We start from the raw sequence: 20,559 nt of genomic DNA, 5'->3' as shown, positions 1-20,559 counted from the left end.
AAAGTATTAAATAAAAAATCTATTTTTAAACAAAGATTTGACTTCTTTTTTTATTTGACTTTAACGTCTTACCTTTGCTGAGTGTTCCTGAGAGGAGCCTCTGGATGGACTGAATGAGCTTTAGCACCCCCTGTCTGCAGCGGCTGGTACAGCCAGCCATTATGAGGGCAAATCCGAGGGTGCCCAAACAGCCCCTACAGCAGCCTAAGCACCGGCACAGACAGAAGTCCCATACGAGCCTCCCCCTGGTCCTCCTCTACACCAGTCCAGTCCCAAAACAGCAACGATTTCAGGTCCCAATTCCAAGAGCGAGATGAACAGGATGTCCTCAGTCCAGAAATCACAGACACACACACCTTTCGCGCACACTCACAGCAAAAGTGCAGAATGTATTTCCCTTAGCATTCAGTGGCAGGTATATTTAAGTGTAAATGAAGAGTTGCTGAACAAGTCGACTGCTGCGGTGTGAAAGGAAAAGTTCGACGAGGAAAAGTTGTTGAGCGCTGCAGCTCTGACCTGATGAATTATTAAGCGGATGGCGAGCGCCGCTGCTGCGTTACACGAACTATAAGCAGAAGAAGTGCTCGGAGGAAGTTGAGTGTCCGTGGAGACAAAAGAGAGTGGCTTTCCTTTTCCTTCACTGTGCTTCTCCTGGTTATGCCTCTCTCTCTCTGTGAGTGTGTGGAGCGTGTTGTGGTCGCTGCAGTGTTTCCGACTGCTCTGGGCTCCTGGACAGATCCCTGCAGTAGAAAACAGGAGACTACCTCTCTCTTTCTCTCTCTCTCTCTCTCTCTCTCTCTCTCTCTCTCCCACACTGTGTTTCTCACCCTCTCCCTCTCACTCAGCAAGCATCACTTCTTGCACACCTCTTTTTTTGTTATTGCTGGGGTGAAATGTGGCAGAATTGATTTACTTTATTCTGCTTAATTGGGCTTTATGAATATTTTATGCGTATTCTGAAAATGTACCTCTATATACATTTCTGAAGATCACGAATTATGTAGCTAGAAGTACATATGGCTGCATTTCGTCTTTAAAATGAACGCTACAGGGTGGTATAATGGCGTTCATTTTCACACTTACTGTACCAGCTGACCGCTTACCACCATATGGATGGCTTTTCCTCTGTTACCAGTTTGTCCGTTAGCTTGCCATGTTGGTGGAGTTTCAGTCCGGTAAAGAACGGTTCCAGAAAGCAGGTAAGACAAAAACTGAAGCAAAAAAATAACTAAACAAGTGAATAACAGGGTGAGAATGTGGTAAAAGCTTTTCTTTTTCTGCATTGCTTTTTAAAACTGTCAGTTGGGTTTAGGCAAGGGGGTGGGCGGGTCATTCGGTACTTTCGAAAACACTATTGGTTGGGTTTAGCGAGTGTGGGTCAGTCAATCGATCAGTCAGTCAGTCAGGCGACAGCGGCCTCTGGTGGATTTACTTGAGAACAGCAGGCATGAATGGCACTCACAAGAGAAATTTGAGATCACAAAAAGCATACACAGCGGTCTCTGGTGGATTTTCCAATACAAAAATGGCGAAAAAAGTAGCTCCTTGGACATATTCGGTGCTCTCCAGAAATGTAAATAGCGGTATGTTTTCAGAATGAGCCTGGGTTGTTTATTTTCTATTAAAGATTTTATTAGATTATTTTCTGCCCTACTCTATTTTCTAATCATGTTCCTCTATTCTATTCTATTCTATTCTATTCTATTCTATTCTATTCTATTCTATTCTATTCTATTCTGTCATTTAAGATTCTATCTGTTTAAGATCAAGTATTGTGCTACAAGTATGCTATTTTTGTGTTTATTTGGTTATATTTGATAACTTTGTTATTTTCTGCTCTTTTATTCTGTTCTGTTCTATTCTATTAAATCCTATATGTGACAGAATTGATTTTATTATACTCTATTTCACCTTGTTTACCTTGTTTTCCCTGTTTTGCTAGATTATCTTTCATGAATCTGCTATTTTTCTATCTATTGTATAATACACTCATTCATTTTCCTTCGGCTTAGTCCCTTATCTATCAGGGGTCGCTCCAGCGGAATGCACCTCCGACTATTCCGGCATATGTTTTACGCAGCGGATGCCCTTCCAGCCACAACACATCACTGGGAAACATCCATACACACTCATACACTACGGACAATTTTAGCATACTCAAATCACCTGTACCGCATGTCTTTGGACTGTGGGAGAAACCAGAGCACCCGGAGGAAACCTATGCCAACATGTAGAGAACATGCAAACTCCAGACAGAAATGCCAACTGACCCAGCTGGGACTCAAACCAGCGTTCTTCTTGCTGTGAGGCGACAGTCTTAATCACTGAGCCACCGTGCTGCCCTGTATGATATTCTAAAATATTCTATTCTGTCATTAAATGTTTTATTTTACTATAGGTCTAGTTAATCTAGTATTCTATTCTGGTGTCTTTTTAGTTCTATTTCATAACTTTCAGTTATTTTTTCCACTCTTTTCTGTTAGATTATTTTCCTCTTTTTCTTTTTCTACTCTTCACTGAATAAAATAGTCATTGGATTTCCTAAATTTCAAGATAAGTGGTTGTAATTCATTTAAATGGCCTGAATTTAAACAAACAAATTAAAATGAACATTACTAAATTCAATTTGTTTAATTAAATTCATCCCATATTAATTATTGGCAACTACTTACCTTAAAAAATCTTCTAAATCTTATGAATAATTGTTTTCTGAAGTGTACATGACTTTATCTTAAAATTATATGCTCCTGTATTCTTTTACATTCTGTTCTGCTGAATGCAGAGTTTTTAGATATATTATGAAATACTCTATTCTGCAATTTGTACTCTACTCTGTTTCATTCTGTTCTGTTATTTTCCATATTACTCTATGCTGTCAAAGACTGCATTTTAACAAATACTACATTCTACTCGATCTAGAAGACTTTATTCTGTTGATGATTGTTCCCAGTTCCCACTTGAACCTCTCCCCCTTATTTATCATTTTAGCCTGGCTGAGGGAAACCCAAAATAGTGAGCCAGAAAGTGAGAGAGAAAGAGGGAAGAGGTAATGAGAAGTGACAGCTCTGATAGATGGCAGGATGATGCCGGAGGAATGAGACAGATAAAGTTAAAAGGAAATATGATGGAAAGATGCAATGGAAAAAGATATAGATACTATTTGTGAAACTGAAAGCATGCTGAAATATTTACGAGAGCTGTTTATCCATTAGGAAAATTGACGGAAGTTACCATCTGATAATTTTTTCCATATTTTAATCTTATAATATGTTGTATTAGGCCTATTGTGTTGTTAATTTCTGCACTGACAGCTCGAAAAAAAGATCAACATTGATCTGCTTCATGATCTGATGCAATCTCTGTTAATCTGTTATTTCTCCCTATAATATAAGTCTATAGTGCATAATTCTAGCCAACGTTTCTTTAATAGATTGATTAATTCAATAGATAGATAGATTTTTACAAAACTTGACAACTAAAATGAGGCTCTGTATGAGAGAGTCTGACCTCTCTGATTTTAATTTGGTGACTATGTCTGTGGGTGTCAAAGTTAAAGTGCACATTTTCATTTATAAAATTTTATATTCACAACTGGTCAAAAGTTTGGGATAAGTATAATTGTTAAATGTTTTGAAATAAGCTTCTCCTGCTCACCAAAGCTGCATTTATTATATCATAATACAGTACATATTGTAAAATTGTGAAACGTTATTGCACTATAAAACTGTTCAAAAGTAGTTTATCGTTTAATTCAGTCATTTATTCCAGTGATTTTAAAGATGATTTACTCCACTCTTTAGAGTCACATGATCCTTCAGAAATCACTCTATAAATTAATTATTATTATTGTTATTGTTATTATTATTATTATTATTATTATTATTATTATTATTATTATTATTATTATTATTATTATTGATGGTAATTGTAATAAAGAATTTAACACTTTAATAAATATTTAGCAATAAATATTTAACAATTTTTTTTTACATTTAATAAATGTCGCCTTGATGAACTGAAAAATTTTCCTTAAAAGAGATCTGAAACACACATACACGCACACACGCATGCACACACACACACACACACACACACGCACGCACGCACGCACGCACACACACACACACACACACTATCAATTTTAGTTACATTACAATTACAATTGTATTTTTTTAAACTGTCAGTTGTATTAAAAATGTTATGCTGAATAAAAAGGGTAGGTATTACAATTATGTTTGGCTTTTGACACATTATTTAAAATACTGTATGTGGCAAAAAAAAGAAGCTATTAATGTTTTTTTTGGTGGGACCAGTGAAAATTTTGGCAGGGCAAGTAAAAATCTTAACCACTGGCCAGATCAGGCCCGTAGAAAAATTCCTTGGTGTTGAACCCTGTATGGACTCTGAGGCTGAGGCGGAAACAGAGAAATCCAGCAGAGATGTACTGTTGAAGAGAATTAGGCCTACGAAAGAGAGTAAGAAAATGTCAAGTAAGAAACGCAAATATAGCCACAGTTACATTGGTTTCGAGTTTACATGGATTGGAGATGCAGAAAATCCAAATCTGCAGTGTGTAGTCTGTGGTGAGGTTTTAGGTAATAGCAGTCTTAAGCCATCATAAATGGTCTGGCACTTACAAACAAGACACAGCCACTTACAAGACATGTCTGTAAGTTTTTTTCAAAGAAAATTAGAGGAATAAAGCAGTAGCTTTCATCTGAATAGTTGCACCATCGATTTTCTGGGTACACGGTTGCATCCACCAAGAAGCTCTAGCGATGAAAAACATGCCAGATGAACTTTTGTCTGTACTTAATGACGCTGTGAGAATTGTCAACCTCATAAAAGCTCATCCATTAAATTCACGTATTTTATTATTTTATTTTAATCACGTATACAGAAAATATGTGTATTTAATTATTGTAGTTAAAAATGTGGAGTTTAATCTGAGAAAGTGGTGCTTGACAGGTGTCAAATATTAGAAAGGGGTGCACACAGCAAAAAATTTGGGAACCACTGCCCTAAAGAATAATATGAACTTAAAATGGGCGTCCAATGTCACTTTTAAAAATGTACCTTTAGGCTGTAAATAATTGAATATTTCTTTAAATTATACCTCTTAGCGGGGTCTTGTAAAGGTTAGCTTTAGCATGTCCCCAAAGCAGATGCTTATTTCTATGAGACATGCTCCAAAAAAAAACCTTTTATGTCCTGCGATGCGTATTGAAATATTTTTGGACTGTGTGGGTGGAAGTGCAAAGTGGATAGAGAGCATGCAAGAAAGAGTGAGAGTTTTGCTTTTATTGATTAGGAGATTTACATAACGCAGATAATAGAATGTAAAAGTCTTCAGGCTTTCCAGAATCTTTCAGTTCTGCTTCTGTAAGGTTCTGAATCTTTTATATGTGCGAACTAAAATCAGTTATTATTGTGCCTAAAACATTTTTTTTCAAACACACAATGCAACAAATGTCTGCAAATCATTTCAGGTTTATTTTTGTATGTCTATGTGTAATCCCAGCCTGATCTCACGAGAAAACGTAAGTAGTCATTGGGGGATGAGCAAATCGTTCTTAAATGTACAAATTAAATCGTACGAATTCATACGAATTAGCCAATAAATCAAAAAGTTACGAATTGCCGTGAGATTGTGTTGGTAATCCAGCACAGCAGGATTGATTCAAAGCAGCATCCCAACAGCTGCAGAGAGGATCAATACAATAGAGATGTTTTTCAGTATAGCAGGTTTACTGTATCAACAACAGTTCTATACCTCACATCATTCAGAAAGATTCTGGATGCAAATGTCTGTGATACATTTAATCAAACTGCAACAGAAGAGGCACAAAAACTATATATATTTAGAAAAAGCATCAACTTTGTTTCTTGTTGGGACTCTGCATTTATCCAATCCAAGTGTGTTTACAAACAGCAGTGAACACACATACACCCAGAGCAGTCGACAGCCCAGGGAGTAGTTGGGGATCAGTGCCATTGCTCAAGGGACTCACCTCAGCCATGGTATTGAGGGTGGCCAGAGACATGACTCAAACCTGTGAACTTTCGATCATAAGTTCAACTCTCTAACCATGGCCATGGTTGCTCCCAATTTATTTATGTTGTCATATACAAACTCAAGTGAAGTGAGTATAGTCAAGTATGGTTACTGTTACGACCCTGGTCTAGGGTCAAGGCCGCAACATAAAAGTCTCTTTATTTGTCTTTTTTTGTCTTTTTCTTTTTTTTATCACCAAGAAAACCGTGAAGCCAACTACCTCAGGGTGAAGCCACAGAAAAATAATAAACAAAAATACACCCAAATGAAACTTACTACACCTAATAAAATAACATAAATAAAAATACTAAATCTACACCTATCTCCCTAATTAACAGGTGACAGGTGAAAATATATACAAAAAAAGAAAAGTGGCATCCAACCCCTGCTGCCTCTTACTGTGTATATATTTACAATATTAACAATCAACAAACACACAAACCAAAACAAAATAATAGGAAGGGGGAACACGGATGGGTATACAACACAAAGTCAAAACTAGTACAACAGCACGGAAACACAATCAACTCAACAACTCAACAACAGGAATAACTCTATCACAATTTCAAACAACACGCCAACAAAACTCGCTATCCCGCCCAACGCTCGTTGTTCCCTTTTTAAAAGACGCCCTGGGTAACCTCCTACCAATCCCAGGGCACGTCGCCTGCGTAGTTAGGGCGGGGCCTGCAGGTGGAAAGAGAGGTAGAGAGAGAGACAAACACACACAAACAAACACACCTGCCAACGCAACATTACCCATACTCGAAATTGGTCCTCTGCTTTTGACCCATCCAAGTGCGCACACACGTGAGAGTGAGAGAGCACACACACATTGAGCATACACCCAGAGCAGTGAGCAACTATTGTTTCCAGTGCCTAGGGAGTAATTAGGTTAGCTTAGGGGGCACCTCAGCTCGAACATACCAAGAATTTAACCTGCAACCTTTTGATTTTGAGATTGATTTTTAGGCTGATTTGGTTATGAACGTAGGGAAAGAAGTGCAGAAGGAGCTAATAATTTGAATAACATATTGCTTACTGATGCCAAATAAATTAAGTTTGTGTCTCTCTGGCATTTTGTGGAATGATCTGGAATGATCAGTTTCACTTGCTATGGCTGTCGGAAGAATTCAGCTCATATCATATAGTACATGAAATCGATTGTAATGTAATAATAATAAACATCTTTTTAAAGTTGCTTTGGAAAACTAATTATTGTGAAAAAAAAGCATACAAATAAAATTTTAATTATTTTTTATTTATTTCAAGGAAGTTGGATGAGCCCATTATTGGGTAGAGAAACAAATATGGTAACCCGGCTGACGTTGATAACATTTTTTGAGTCACAAATGTTCAATACTCTTGTATTAGCCCATAGAAACACTTTTCCTAATGAGTATTTTAGGTTTTTTATGTTCATTTATAAATAATTAACTTAGTTTACAATCTGTATTGAGAACACCATATTTATGATGTCCTTGTTACACATTCTCCAAGAACGTACAGTAGTAATAGCAGTAAATTAAGCATTTTTGCATGCAACTTACCCTAAAACCATCTCTATTGCCCTAATCTCAGATAGTATCTGACTGCAGACTTATGCAAGATGAGACATACATGAGTCTCAGACATGCAGTCTCCGACACAATGCACTCAATGGAGATAAGTGTGTGGATTAAAAGCATTGCATGCAGCTCTGCTTGCATCTGCGCCAGGTCTGCAGCAAGACCCTTCTCCAAAATTTGATTAATCACATCTATTTAATTAATATTACTCATTGCTTAATTGCAAATTTACACATTAACAAGGACACTCTAAAGTAAAATGTCAACTTAATATTATTAGCGTGTTATTAACTGTATGTTGATCAAAATAATAAGATTTGATGCTGATTATACACATACACTCATACATAGGGTTATAGGGTTATACACTATATCAGCATTATTATTAGTTATATACTTTATAGTCTACACTCTCAGAAAAAAAGGTACACAATTTTACTTTTTAAGGTTTAAGTGGCCTGTCACTGGGGTGGCATCCTAAAGCAGTGTTTCCCAACCCTGTTCCTGGAGGCACACCAACAGTACATATTTTGGATGTCTCCCTTTTCTGACCCATTAACTTCAGGTTTTGGAGTCTCTTCTGATGTTATGATAAGTTGATTCACGTGTGTTTGATTAGGGAGAGGTTGAAAATGTGTACTGTTGGTGTGCCTTCAGGAACAGGGTTGGGAACCACTGCCCTAAAGGGTACAATTTTGTACCTTCTCCATTTGTACCATTTAAGGGACAATTTTGTACCACCAAGGACACTTGAAGGAACATAAATGTAGCATTTTTAGGGTACTGACCCAGCCAAATAAATAGATGCCCATTTTTATTTAGAACTGTTTCATTACAACTCACAACTAAATGTGTCAATAACTAGAATGACACATCAAGTATAAAGCAGTCATTTAAAACAGTAAAAAGAACAATTTAGATAACAAGTAAAAAATTGTTCACTCATTTTACAGTAAATAATCTACACTAATACCACAAGAACACTGTTTAAGGTCTATAAACACATTACACAGGCTACAATAAGTACTGCACTTTATAAAGTCCAAAGTATGTGTCTTTAGCCAGTATACAAATACAGAATATAAAAAAATCAGTAGACTCTTCCTCAAGTGTAGTTGTAATTTGTTGTAACACAATATGTTTATGCTTATGGTAAACATAAAGAACTCCTAATTGGAAAATGTTCTTTGATGTTCTTTAAGGTCACAAGTTATTTAAAAAGGAACAAGATTGTACCCTCACTGTCCCTTTTTTTCTGACAGTGTACTGTAGATATTTTCTGACTACTGTGAATCACATTATTTTACCTCTAATGCTTCCAGACTCGCATACTGTAGAAACTGACTATCAAGTAGCTAACTCTAAGAACTGATGGTTTGCACACATTTAATGATCCTCCGGTGTACCTATTTAAAAAAAAAGGACTTCCCATTTCTATCCTTATTTATCACAAAAAGTTCCTCAAGAAAAAGTCTAAATGTTCTTGTCACACACCAGACACTCGCCTGCCATTACATCACACTGTCTGAGCGCACCCGTCTCAAGCTATTTTTACTGCCAACCATTTAATGAAGCTGCCACGGTTCACATTTACACACAAACATGCAGTGATAAACGCACACAGGCTTAGGGCAAGGAGCTGCACTCAGCACTGTTGAATTAACCTTCATCCTCCTCTTTAACTCCTGTTTTCTCGAACGACAGGCTTCTAACAGACGCTTAACAGGACATTTTATGATTAAATGATTTAAATAAAAAGTCTGAGTGAAACTGTTAAATATATGAAGAATGTTCATTGCAAAATCTAAGAATGAGTTTATGTTTGATTGACGCACCATATACACTGCAAATTCATATACCTTTTCTTACTTTTCTTACACCTTTTCTTACATCTTGTTTCTAGTCCAAATATCTAAAAATTCTTAAATCAAGAAGCATTTCCTAGACAAGCAAATCATATTGTCTTGCTATATCAAAATAAATTTAGCAAAATAACCTTGCTTTTTCTTTAGACATAAGATTACTTTACTTACCCTATTGATTATTTTGCTTGTTATTAACTTTTGCATATTATTTCTTAAACAAGACAATATTTTTTGCTTGTCTTGAAAATGCTTCTTGATTTAAATGAAACAAGACAACCATCTAAGTAAGAATAGCATTTTTGCAGCTTATGAGTCAGAACAAATGAGGATGTGTACAATTTTAGATGTAGATACATCACAATGCATGAGACAACTCATCTATTAAGTCTATTTATATAGAAAAACAGATGTAATTTTAATTGAAGAGTTTTTAACCGGTTTCATTAGTAGAAAACCAATAATTAAAAAAATAATTAAGTTAGTATCATTATAACCTATGAAGATTTAATGCTCTAGCCTTTCAATAAGCATTATAAACATATTAATAAAATAAATATGTTTTTGTTTCACACTGAAGATTCTTTTAAATAAAATATACAAAGATATTTTAATATATTTTTAAAATTGTATATAAAATATTTGTAAATAATGTTTAATGTAGTATTTTTTAAAATCATTTTATATGAAATGTGCTGTATGTCAAAAGATAATGTTCAGAAGTACTTGTTTGTCTATTTGCTTTTATTGGCATTGTGATCAAAATATAAAGAATGTGTTATATTATGAGGAGGAAATCTTTAAACTTAGTTTAAACAATGACAATTGTTTTGACAAAAAAGCCAGCTAAATATATTGCAACAAGACATCAGTGTTCTGTACATTTTTTAAAAATGTTTGCATACCATACAATACAGTAATATTTAACAAATCTATAATATTGCTAGGGAAATAGATTTGTTGTTGTTGTTGTTGTTGTTGTTGTTGTTGTTGTTGTTGTTGTCAAAAATTCCTGAAAGTAATTTATAAATTGTAATTTTCATTGTCCTTCCATATTTACTTGCATCATGAGCCATGGAAAAAGAGTGTATATATATATATATATATATTTAGAGGTGACACAGTGGTGCAGTAGGTAGTGCTGTCGCCTCACAGCAAGAAGGTCGCTGGTTCGAGCCTCGGCTGGGTCAGTTGGCGCTTCTGTGTGGAGTTTGCATGTTCTCCCTGCAATTGTGTGGGTTTCCTCTGGGTGCTCCGGTTTCCCCCATAGTCCAAAGACATGCGGTACAGGTGAATTGGGTAGGCTAAATTGTCCATAGTGTATCAGTGTGAATGGGTATGTATGGATGTTTCCCAGAGATGGGTTGCAGCTGGAAAGGCATCCGCTGCGTAAAACGTATGCTGGATAAGTTGTCGGTTCATTCCGCTGTAGCGACCCCAGATTAATAAAGGGACCCAACTGAAAAGAAAATGAATGAATGAATGAATATATATTTAGAAAATCTATATAAAAATCTATATTATTGAATAAACATTGCAGTTGATTATTCAGCTTTGCCTTTGGCAACTACTGTAAATCAGATTCCATTGGAAAAGCTACCACCCAAAGTATGCTGTGTTTTAATTGGTTTATACTTGAGCATGAAGGTATGTGTGGCAGAAATGGTATCATCACAGTATGGGTGGGCATCTGCAGTCATGTGATTGCTGAAGATGAAATTTGCATTACAAACTACGTATAATCCCAGATAAAACATTATTATTATTATTATTATTATTATTATTATTATTATTATTATTATTATTATTATTATTATTATTATTATTATTATTATTAATAATAATAATAATATTATTATTATTATTTAAAGGTATAGTTCACCCAAAAATGAAAATTTTGTTATTAATTACCCACCTTCATGTCGTTCCCAACTCTCAGAACATTTGTTTATCTTCAGAACACAAATGAAGATATTTTAAGTGAATTCTTAGAGCTTCCTCATTTTCATTCTCCATAAACAGCAAGGTTTCTAGGGTCATTTAAAGTACAGAAACATTGTCAAAACAGATCTGACATGTCGTCACCTTGGAATTATAAGGTTCTATCTGCGTTCTGAATGATTTTGAGATATTGAGCTTCAAAGTTTTTGCATTCTATAGAAAACAGTATGTGTGTAACATTTGCTTTTTAAATAAAACGTCTTAAAATGCAAACTAAAAACATCCCATAATGTAAATAAGTTGTCAATTAATAAGAATATGTCAATAACTCAATTTTGACAAAAATGTCAGATGGAACCTTATGAATCTAAGGTGAAGATTTGTCTTCAGTAGTTAAATTGGAATATTATGAATCTGAGAATACTTTTGTGTGCACATAAAACTAAACTAATGACTTTATTCAACAGTTTTTTCTCCTCTGTGTCAGTATAGGGAACAGTTGCCATCTTTAAAGCAAACTAATGATTGCAAAAGTATTATAAAATTCAAAGCAGATGTGTGAGAGTACAACACTGCATACTATTCTAGGGACGAAAATTCATCTCACATGCTCTTTAAAACCATATTGTAGCTTAAATAATACAATACACATCACCTGCCCACCTGAAGGATATTTGCTTGCCTGTTTTCAGTGGGAAGGCTTTCAGTTCATGTCAGCTGATTCATTCACATTCAGCTGCAGCTTGAACTCAAAGCTCTTCAAACACACATCTCATCACTCAACTTGAACTACACTTGTTGGAACACCTATTTACTTTAGTACTGCAGAAGTATCTCACTACGTATTTTTAGTATTTTGCATGTTGGCATCTTTCTTCCCGTTGAGTGTGTGTTGTTGTTGGACTGATTCTAAACCTTGAAAAACCCAAATATTAAACTTATTTGAAACTTTTGGCAAGTCAAAATAAAAATGTCCCAAAACTATTTAATAACATCCGACCATAATAATATAAAAATAACAGATAAATAACTTTTATTGACACCATCTAAACACCAGTGGCTTGTAATGTTGTTTAGTATATGGGAGAGAAAATGAAGGAGGAAAATTAATGATCGAGAAAACGTTAATATAATACAATGAGGTAATGGCTTGGCATAAATGTAGAGTTATTTATGTAGAGATAATAACACACTAGGATGTAATGATATAATACAAGACTAATTTGCACTCACAAACCGAAATTACTAAGCAATATGACACCAAATGAATCACAACCCACAACCCCTTCACTATCCTGCTACACCTGAAATTGCAGTCACTGCATGCTGTAAGAAATCACAGCATCTATTTAGTATAGACTTATATGGGGTAAAGGACAGAGCATGTGTGAATTAAGTGCGGATGATAGGTGACATATAGCAGCTGCCAGACAGTTGTGGCAGCACATGTCTCAAAAGTGAACTGGATGCAGATAATAAACTGACAGGAGGATACAAACCTGGCGAAGGCTCAACGGAGCAATGAATTCCCACTGTCATATGAAAATGCTTTAGTAATAACTTCAGAAACAGTGGTAGCCACATTACTGTACATGTCTTTCAACTTGTTTCAAATGATACCCACTTACCGTGTTCAGATATCATTGCAAGAACACTTACATCTCTTCTAGTCACTTACACAGGCAAAATTATTAACATTTTTCTCATAACTATGCTATTGTTTTATAAATAATTCAGGTAATATGTTCCCCTGAGAAATCCCTAACCTTAAACATTATTGCGAGACATTCCCTTATGAAACTTAAAGGGCACCTATGATGAAAATCTACTTTTGTAAGCTGTTTGGACAGATCTGTGTGTAGTGTGTCAACAGTCATATTGGAGTGATAGAAACACAATAAGACTCTTTTCTTTAATTTTCTGATGTTAAAATAGGATCCAAATCACTCCCATTTTGAGGCCCACCGCAACGTCACATAGGAGTGTGGTTTCCCCACCCACCGTATTGACTGACAGGTGTGTATTAACATGTCTTCATAGTAAGGCGTATAATCATATCCACAAGACAAGACGTGCGCAAAACAACTGGGATTAAAAGATCTGTTTAGCACCCTGTAATCATCTGCACCTTAATAATGAGTTTTACAAGTTGAAAACATTTTAAAACGGTACATGTTTTTAATAAAGAAAGTAAAATCGCTATGTAATTCAACACCACTGCCACATAGTGTCAGTACAATTATAAAAGAAGACGCTTCAATCCCAGGTTGTGGACTTAAATCTGATTTATTTTGTACATTAACATTAAATATCAATGTGTATTCTGTCAAATTTGTCGTGCAAACTTTTTAACAACTTTGTGTGTGACTCCTCATTGCAAAAAGGCAATAATAATTTTTCGATAAAATTGGTTGGGTTTAGGGAAGGGGAAGGGTGGGTCAGCGGATCGTTCGCTCAGTCAGTCAGAAAGCCTGTCAAAAAGTGAGTCGACAGCGGCCTCTGGTGGGTTTACACGAGAACAGCAGGCACGAATGGCACTCGCGAGGGAAATTTGAGATCGCAAAAAGCATACACAGCGACCTCTGGCGGATTCGTGAAAACAAAAACTGCAGAAAAACGTGCCGCCGGGACGTATTTCACGGTCTCCAGAAACGTTCGTGGAGGTACGTTTTCAGAATGAGCCTGGGTTGTTTAAAAAGGTATAATAAATAATGATGGGTGTTTTAAGCTGAAACTTTACAGACACATTCTGGAGACACAAAAGACTTATCTTAAATCTTGAAAAAGGGGTAAAATAGCTGCCCTTTAACAATGATTTAACTACAAAAAGAAAAATCAAACATGGTTAAAGTTATTACATATCTATACATACTGGTGAAAAAGTGAGAAATTTGTTAACCCTGGGTCATTCTTAAACTCTGGGTAAATGCAATCCTGGATTATTTTGCTTCACGTTTTGCAGTGCTTGTGCCTTACTTTGGGTTAACAATTAACTCTGAGTATCCATATGTGGAAATGTCATACTGTACATTCCTATACCCTGAGTTAATGTCCATATTTGTATAATTGCAGTGTGTCACTACTGTTGAACCTGGATGATTCTTTCATATGACATAAAGATTCTTGCATTTGCATACTCACATACAGTTCAGGTCAGAATTATTAGCTCTTTGAATTTGTTTTTCTTTTTTTAAATATTTCTCAAATGATGTTTAACAGAGCAAGGAAATTTTCACAGTATGTCTGATAATATTTTTTCTTCTGGAGAAGGTCTTATTTGTTTTATTTTGGCTAGAATAAAAGCAGTTTTTAATTTTTAAAAAACCATTTTAAGGTCAAAATTATTAACCCCTTTAATCTAGTTTTTTTTCCCAATTGTTTACAGAACAAACAATCATTATACAATAACTTGCCTAAATACCCTAACGTGCCTAGTTAACCTAATTAACCTAGTTAAGCCTTTAAATGTCACTTTAAGCTGTATAGAAGTGTCTTGAAAAATAGGGTCTTCATGGCAAAGATAAAATAAATCAGTTATTAGAATTGAGTTATTAAAACTATTATGTTGAAAAAATCTTCTCTCTGTTAAACAGAAATTGGGGCTGGGGGGATGGGGTGAACAGGAATTCAGGGGAGCTAATAATTCTGACCTCAACTGTATATTGACATGGAGAGCTAACCTAGACCTGGAGCAGAATTTCATAACCTTGAGTAAAAAGCTGACTTAACCCTGCTTCTTACTCAAAAGTTTATGGGCTTAAAACATGATTTAGAACAATAATAACCTTGGGTTTAGGAGCAGTAGGAATGGTTTTCTTCATTAAAAACAATGTGAGTCTGCAATTTAAAGATGCATGGACAGCAATACCTGAAGAAGCTTCTAGCTTCTCACAAAACTCAATGGCTCGCAGAACGCTGGAATTGGGGAAGGTAATAGCGATGCGGCATGTATCGCTTTCTCCTTTTGTGCTAGAAGGAAACCGAGTGTTAAACCTAATGTCACCTGAAGTAAAAATAGCCATCGTCTTCCATATCCTGACTCGCATGCTTGCCCCTGAATGAAACCATGTGATGCTGCTCTCTATCCCCCTTCAATCCCTCTATTGCGCTCTCTCCACATTTTTTTCTCTACACAAAATAAACAATTCTAAGAATCCAATTTGCAGGCCTTTTCCACCATCCAGCCTAGAAATATCACAGGCTTGCATGGAGATCATCTCATATTAAAAGTGACAATTTTTCTACTTTTTTCCACTCAGATTCACATGTTTGGTTAATCGTTGTCTTCCAGTTCTCCTGGGGGAGAGGAGAGGTTGTGTCCTTTAATCATGCTACTTTTCCTCAGTGCTTTGACCATCCGTGTTAGGGAGAAATCCCTATAGGGTTCTTCTCTGACATAATCTTGCCTTTTCTCTCTTGTTTTTTTTTTCAGGTCGTCAGTCTGATGTGATTTACATAGTTCTGGTGTTTTGCACTAGAACGTTTGAAGGTCTGTTGGCACTTCTAAATGAAGAAAGGAGACCTTCAATTGACTATTATTATTATAAATTGATTTATTATTAATAAAATAAGAATGTTTACATTAGTATACTATTTTGCAGTGCACAAAAAATGCGTAATTGTAAGCTGTAACAGACAGTTATATAAAAGGAACCGAGAGCATTAATGGAATGAACAGTTTGTGTTTCTTGAATATTGCAGTAGAAGTGCTGCTTGAGACTCTCTGATGATTGGACCTTCACATCATGTGACCCCTTACATCAGCAAAATTTCGGCTGCCCTCGACAGAACTGGTGAATCCATCAAAGTTTTGCCCTTGTGAGCAAAATAGAACATAGTTTTATGATCATTAATTATGAAAGACTAGGAGTAAGCAATGAAGATGCTTGCATAAGGATATCTACGGGAAAATCAATGCAGTGGGGTTCAAGGGCAGGGGGATTCATAAGAGACATTTGTTTGGGTGAAAGTTACGTAGTGCACAAAGACTAGCACTAAAATACACAGCAGTTATGTAACCAAAGGAGACAGACGGCTTTTAGACCACAGTGTTTTATACCTCACTGGACTGAGGACATTTTTTTGGTAACACACTCTCTTTTTCTCTATGTCACATAGTGCTTCTTGTTGTAATATTTGGTTATGCCTTTCATAACTCATCCTTCGAAAGAGAAAAGACAATCCACACAGTTTTATTAGAGTCCTTGAACAACACACACACACACACACACACACACACACACACAGCCGCACCAAAAAATTCATGTTCTTAGAAGTGCAGATTTTAAAAATAGGTATAAAAAGTGTATATTATTTTGGTATTCATTTATATATTGACTAGATAGAGAAAGAGAAAGAGAATGGTGCAGGAATGACATCAAAACTTAAAAGGCCAGGTCACTTCTGGTTTCTTTTAAATTTTCCTACTGGGTTTTAGGGGCTTTCAGTTTGAGTTTTGTTCTAAACCTGTAGAACTTTATTTTGCAGTCTTTTTATTGTAATGGAAATTAACGTGATCATTTTTTATGTTCTGCAGAAGAATAAATAAATAGTTAAAAACAGAAAAAAAATTATCCTTTGCGTTTTTGAAAATGTATGTATAAAGAACACATAAATATTTAAAAAACATATATCCAATCTGCCATCATTATTATTATTTATTCATTTTCTTTTAGGATTAGTCCATTTATTCATCAGGGGTCACCCCAGCATAATGAACCCCCAACTTAGTGTATGTTTTACACAGCGGATGCCCTTCGAGCTGCAAGCCAGTACTGGAAAACTAATTTGCACACGTAACTATAGCCAATTTAGTTTATTCAATTTCCCTATAGCGCATGTCTTTGGACTGTGGGGGAAACCGGAGCACCCGGAGGAAACCCACGCAAACACGGGGAGAACATGCAAACTCCATACAAAAACATCAACTGACTCAGCCGGGACTCGAACCAGTGACCTTCTTGCTGTGATGTGACAGTGCTAACCATTGAGCCACTGTGTCGCCACATTATTATTATTATTTGACTGTTATATACAGTTTATATATTGTTGTTCTTATGTTGCTTATACGTGTATATAGTAATATGTATCCATGTGATGCTAGTATTTTCACAAAGTCATGTATTTGCAGTTTAAACAAAGAGAATGATTGTATTGTTAAAATATAACATTCACTTTAATTCCTATTCTTAAAAGTTTTTTTTTTTTCTCCGAAATGGGTTTTTTTTTACGTAAATGAATAGCCAAAACCATTTAAAGTTCTCTGTTTTAAGTTGTGTAACAATGTTGTGTAAATACACTCACCAGCCACTTTATTAGGTACACCTTACTAGTACCGGGTTGAACCCCCTTTTGCTTCTAGAACTGCCTTAATCCTTCGTGGCATAGATTCAACAAGGTACTGAAAATATTCCTCAGAGATTTTGGTTCACATTGATATGAAAGCATCACAGTTGCAGCAGATTTGTTGGCTGCACATCCATGATGCAAATCTCCCATTCCACCACATCCCAAAAGGTCTCTATTGGATTAAGATCTGGTGACTGTGGAGGCCATTTGAGTACAGTGAACTCATTGTCATGTTCAAGAAACGAGTCTGAGATAATTCGCACTTTATGACATGGCGAGTTATCCTACTGGAAGTAGCCATCAGAAAATGGATATAATGGGATAAAGGGATGGACATGGTCAGCAACAATACTCATACAACAATACTGTGGGGTTTACATGATGCTCAATTAGTACTAAGGGACCCAAAGTGTGCCAAGAAACTTTCCCCCACAGCATTACACCACCAGCAGCAGCCTGAACCGTCGAGGCAGGATAGATCCATGCTTTCATGTTGTTGACACCAAATTCTGACCCTACCATCCAAATGTTGCAGCAGAAATCGAGACTCATCAGGCCAGACAACATTTTTTCAATCTACTTTTGTCCAATTTTGGTGAGCCTGTGCAAATTGTAGCCTCAGTTTCCTGTTCTAATCTGACAGGAGTGGCACCCAATGTGGTCTTCTGCTGCTGTAGCCCATCCGCCTCAAGGGTTGACGTGTTGTGTGTTCAGAGTTGCTCATCTGCATACCTCGGTTGTAACGAGTGGTTATGTGAGTTACTGTTGCCTTTCTTTAAGCTTGAACCAGTCTGGTCATTCTCCTCTGACCTCTGGCATCAACAAGGCATTTGTGCCCACAGAATTGCCACTCACTGGAGTTTCTCTTTTTCGGACCATTCTCTGTAAACCCTAGAGATAGTTGTGCGTGAAAATCCCAGTAGATCAGCAGTTTCTGAAATACTCAGACCAGCCCGTCTGGCACCAACAACCATGCCACATTCAAAGTGACTTACAGTAAATCACCTTTCTTCCCCATTCTGATGCTCAGTTTGAACTGCAGAAGATCGTCTTTACCATGTCTACATGCCTAAATCCATCAAGCTGCTGCTATGTGATTGGCTGATTGGAAATTTGTGGTAACAAGCAGTTGGACAAGTGTACCTAATAAAGTGGCCGGTCAGTTATGTAGATATCATTTGTAAAAAAACATTGTTTTGTTAAATTTCGTGTTCACAAAACTGATCTGAATAATTTGAGCACAAAGAATTAATTTAGGGTAAACGTAATAAGATTTTTATATTGTCATATGGGAGCTTGCATGTTCTCCCGTGTCCGCGTGGGTTTCCTCCAGGTGCTCCGGTTTCCCCCACAGTCTAAAGACATGTGGTATAGGTGAATTGGTTATGCTAAATGTTCCGTAGTGTATGTGTGTGAATGAGTGTGTATGGATGTTTCCCAGTCATGGGTTGCAGCTTGAAGGGCATCCGCTGTGTAAAACGTGCTGGATAAGTTGGCGGTACATTGCGCTGTGGTGACCCCAAATTAATAAAGGGACTAAGCCAAAATAGAATGAATGAATATTGTTATATGATTTTTTTACCTCTCCAGTAAACAGTCATTGCATCTGCATTTAATCACCGTAATAAATAATGTCTATTTCTGTGTTTTCTACAGTAGAACGTCAATCAGTCACAGGGTTTAGAATGAGATACTAGAGTGAATAAAGGACAGAACTTTTATATCTATTCAACTATTTCTTTCATCATGTGGAGGCCATCTTTGTGAAGGTCAGCTTTGATCATGTGGATTATACCAAAGCTTCACAACTGCAGTCCTCCACTTAAGTTATCATTACTCTCTAAATCCAAAAGCAGAAACGTTGTACTCCTCAAGAAAACTTCACGCTGACTTCTTCTTCGATTTCTCTGTAACAACACTGCAAACAAGATCAATGAAGCTTAGTCCATCTTCTCTCTCTCTGTCTTTCTCTGTGTTTCTGCTTCAGTTTCCAGGGACGAGCTGTATTTTAGCACATACAGAGAGATTGTAGAGGGGAGCTTAATTTAATATTTGATGAAGGGTGGTCTAAAGGGGGGCATGGATTGTATATTTAGTATTGTACCGTACAGTATCTGCTAATTTGTGCATTTGTGTTTGCTTACTGTACACTACCTGACAAAAGTCTTGTCGCCTATCCAAGCTTTAGGAACAACAAATAGTGACTTCTAGTTGATCATTTAGTATCAGAAGAGGCTAATATAAAAGGCAAAGGCCTGTAAAATGATGCTTACTTTACCAAAATAAAATATAATCATGCCTTGATTTTTAATGATTTAATTAGGACATTAGGGTCTAACTTTGCTTAGACAAAAGTCTTATCACTTAACAGAAATAATGTACAGTATAGAATATAAAGTCATGGTGCAGTGGAAAAAAACATGAATATTGTGTTAAAATCCCATGAGCTTGGAGGACTGCATCCATACATCTCTGCAATGACTCAAATAACTTATTAATAAAGGCATCTGGAATGGCAAAGAAAGCATTCTTGCAGGACTTCTAGAGTTCATTAAGATTATTTGGGGCTTCATCTTCAATGCCTTCTCCTTCATCTTACCCCAGACATGCTCAATAATGTTCATATCTGGTGACTCGGCTGGCCAATCCTGGAACACCTTGACCCTGTTTGCATTCAGGAACTTTGATGTGGAGGCTGAAGTATGAGAAGGAGATCTATCCTGCTGAAGAATTTGCCCTCTCCTGTGGTTTGTACTGTAATGGGCAGCACAAGTTATTATTTGTT

General features: G+C 36.2%; 1 protein-coding gene across 1 annotated transcript in view; it reads right to left on the bottom strand.

Moving 5' to 3' along the window:
* The window catches only part of kcnip1b (Kv channel interacting protein 1 b), a 62,314-nt gene extending 61,610 nt beyond the window's left edge, over positions 1-704 (bottom strand). The window contains exon 1 of the mRNA XM_056467328.1: positions 73-704. Coding sequence (XP_056323303.1) covers positions 73-160 — 88 coding nt within the window. The 5' untranslated portion in view covers positions 161-704. The remainder of the gene's footprint in view (positions 1-72) is intronic.
* Between the last annotated feature and the right edge of the window lie 19,855 nt (positions 705-20,559).

Source organism: Danio aesculapii, chromosome 10 (genome assembly GCF_903798145.1).
Source record: "Danio aesculapii chromosome 10, fDanAes4.1, whole genome shotgun sequence".
NCBI classification, from domain to species: domain Eukaryota; kingdom Metazoa; phylum Chordata; class Actinopteri; order Cypriniformes; family Danionidae; genus Danio; species Danio aesculapii.
Note: the sequence above shows the minus strand (reverse complement) of the source record. Positions and strands in the feature narration are given on the sequence as shown.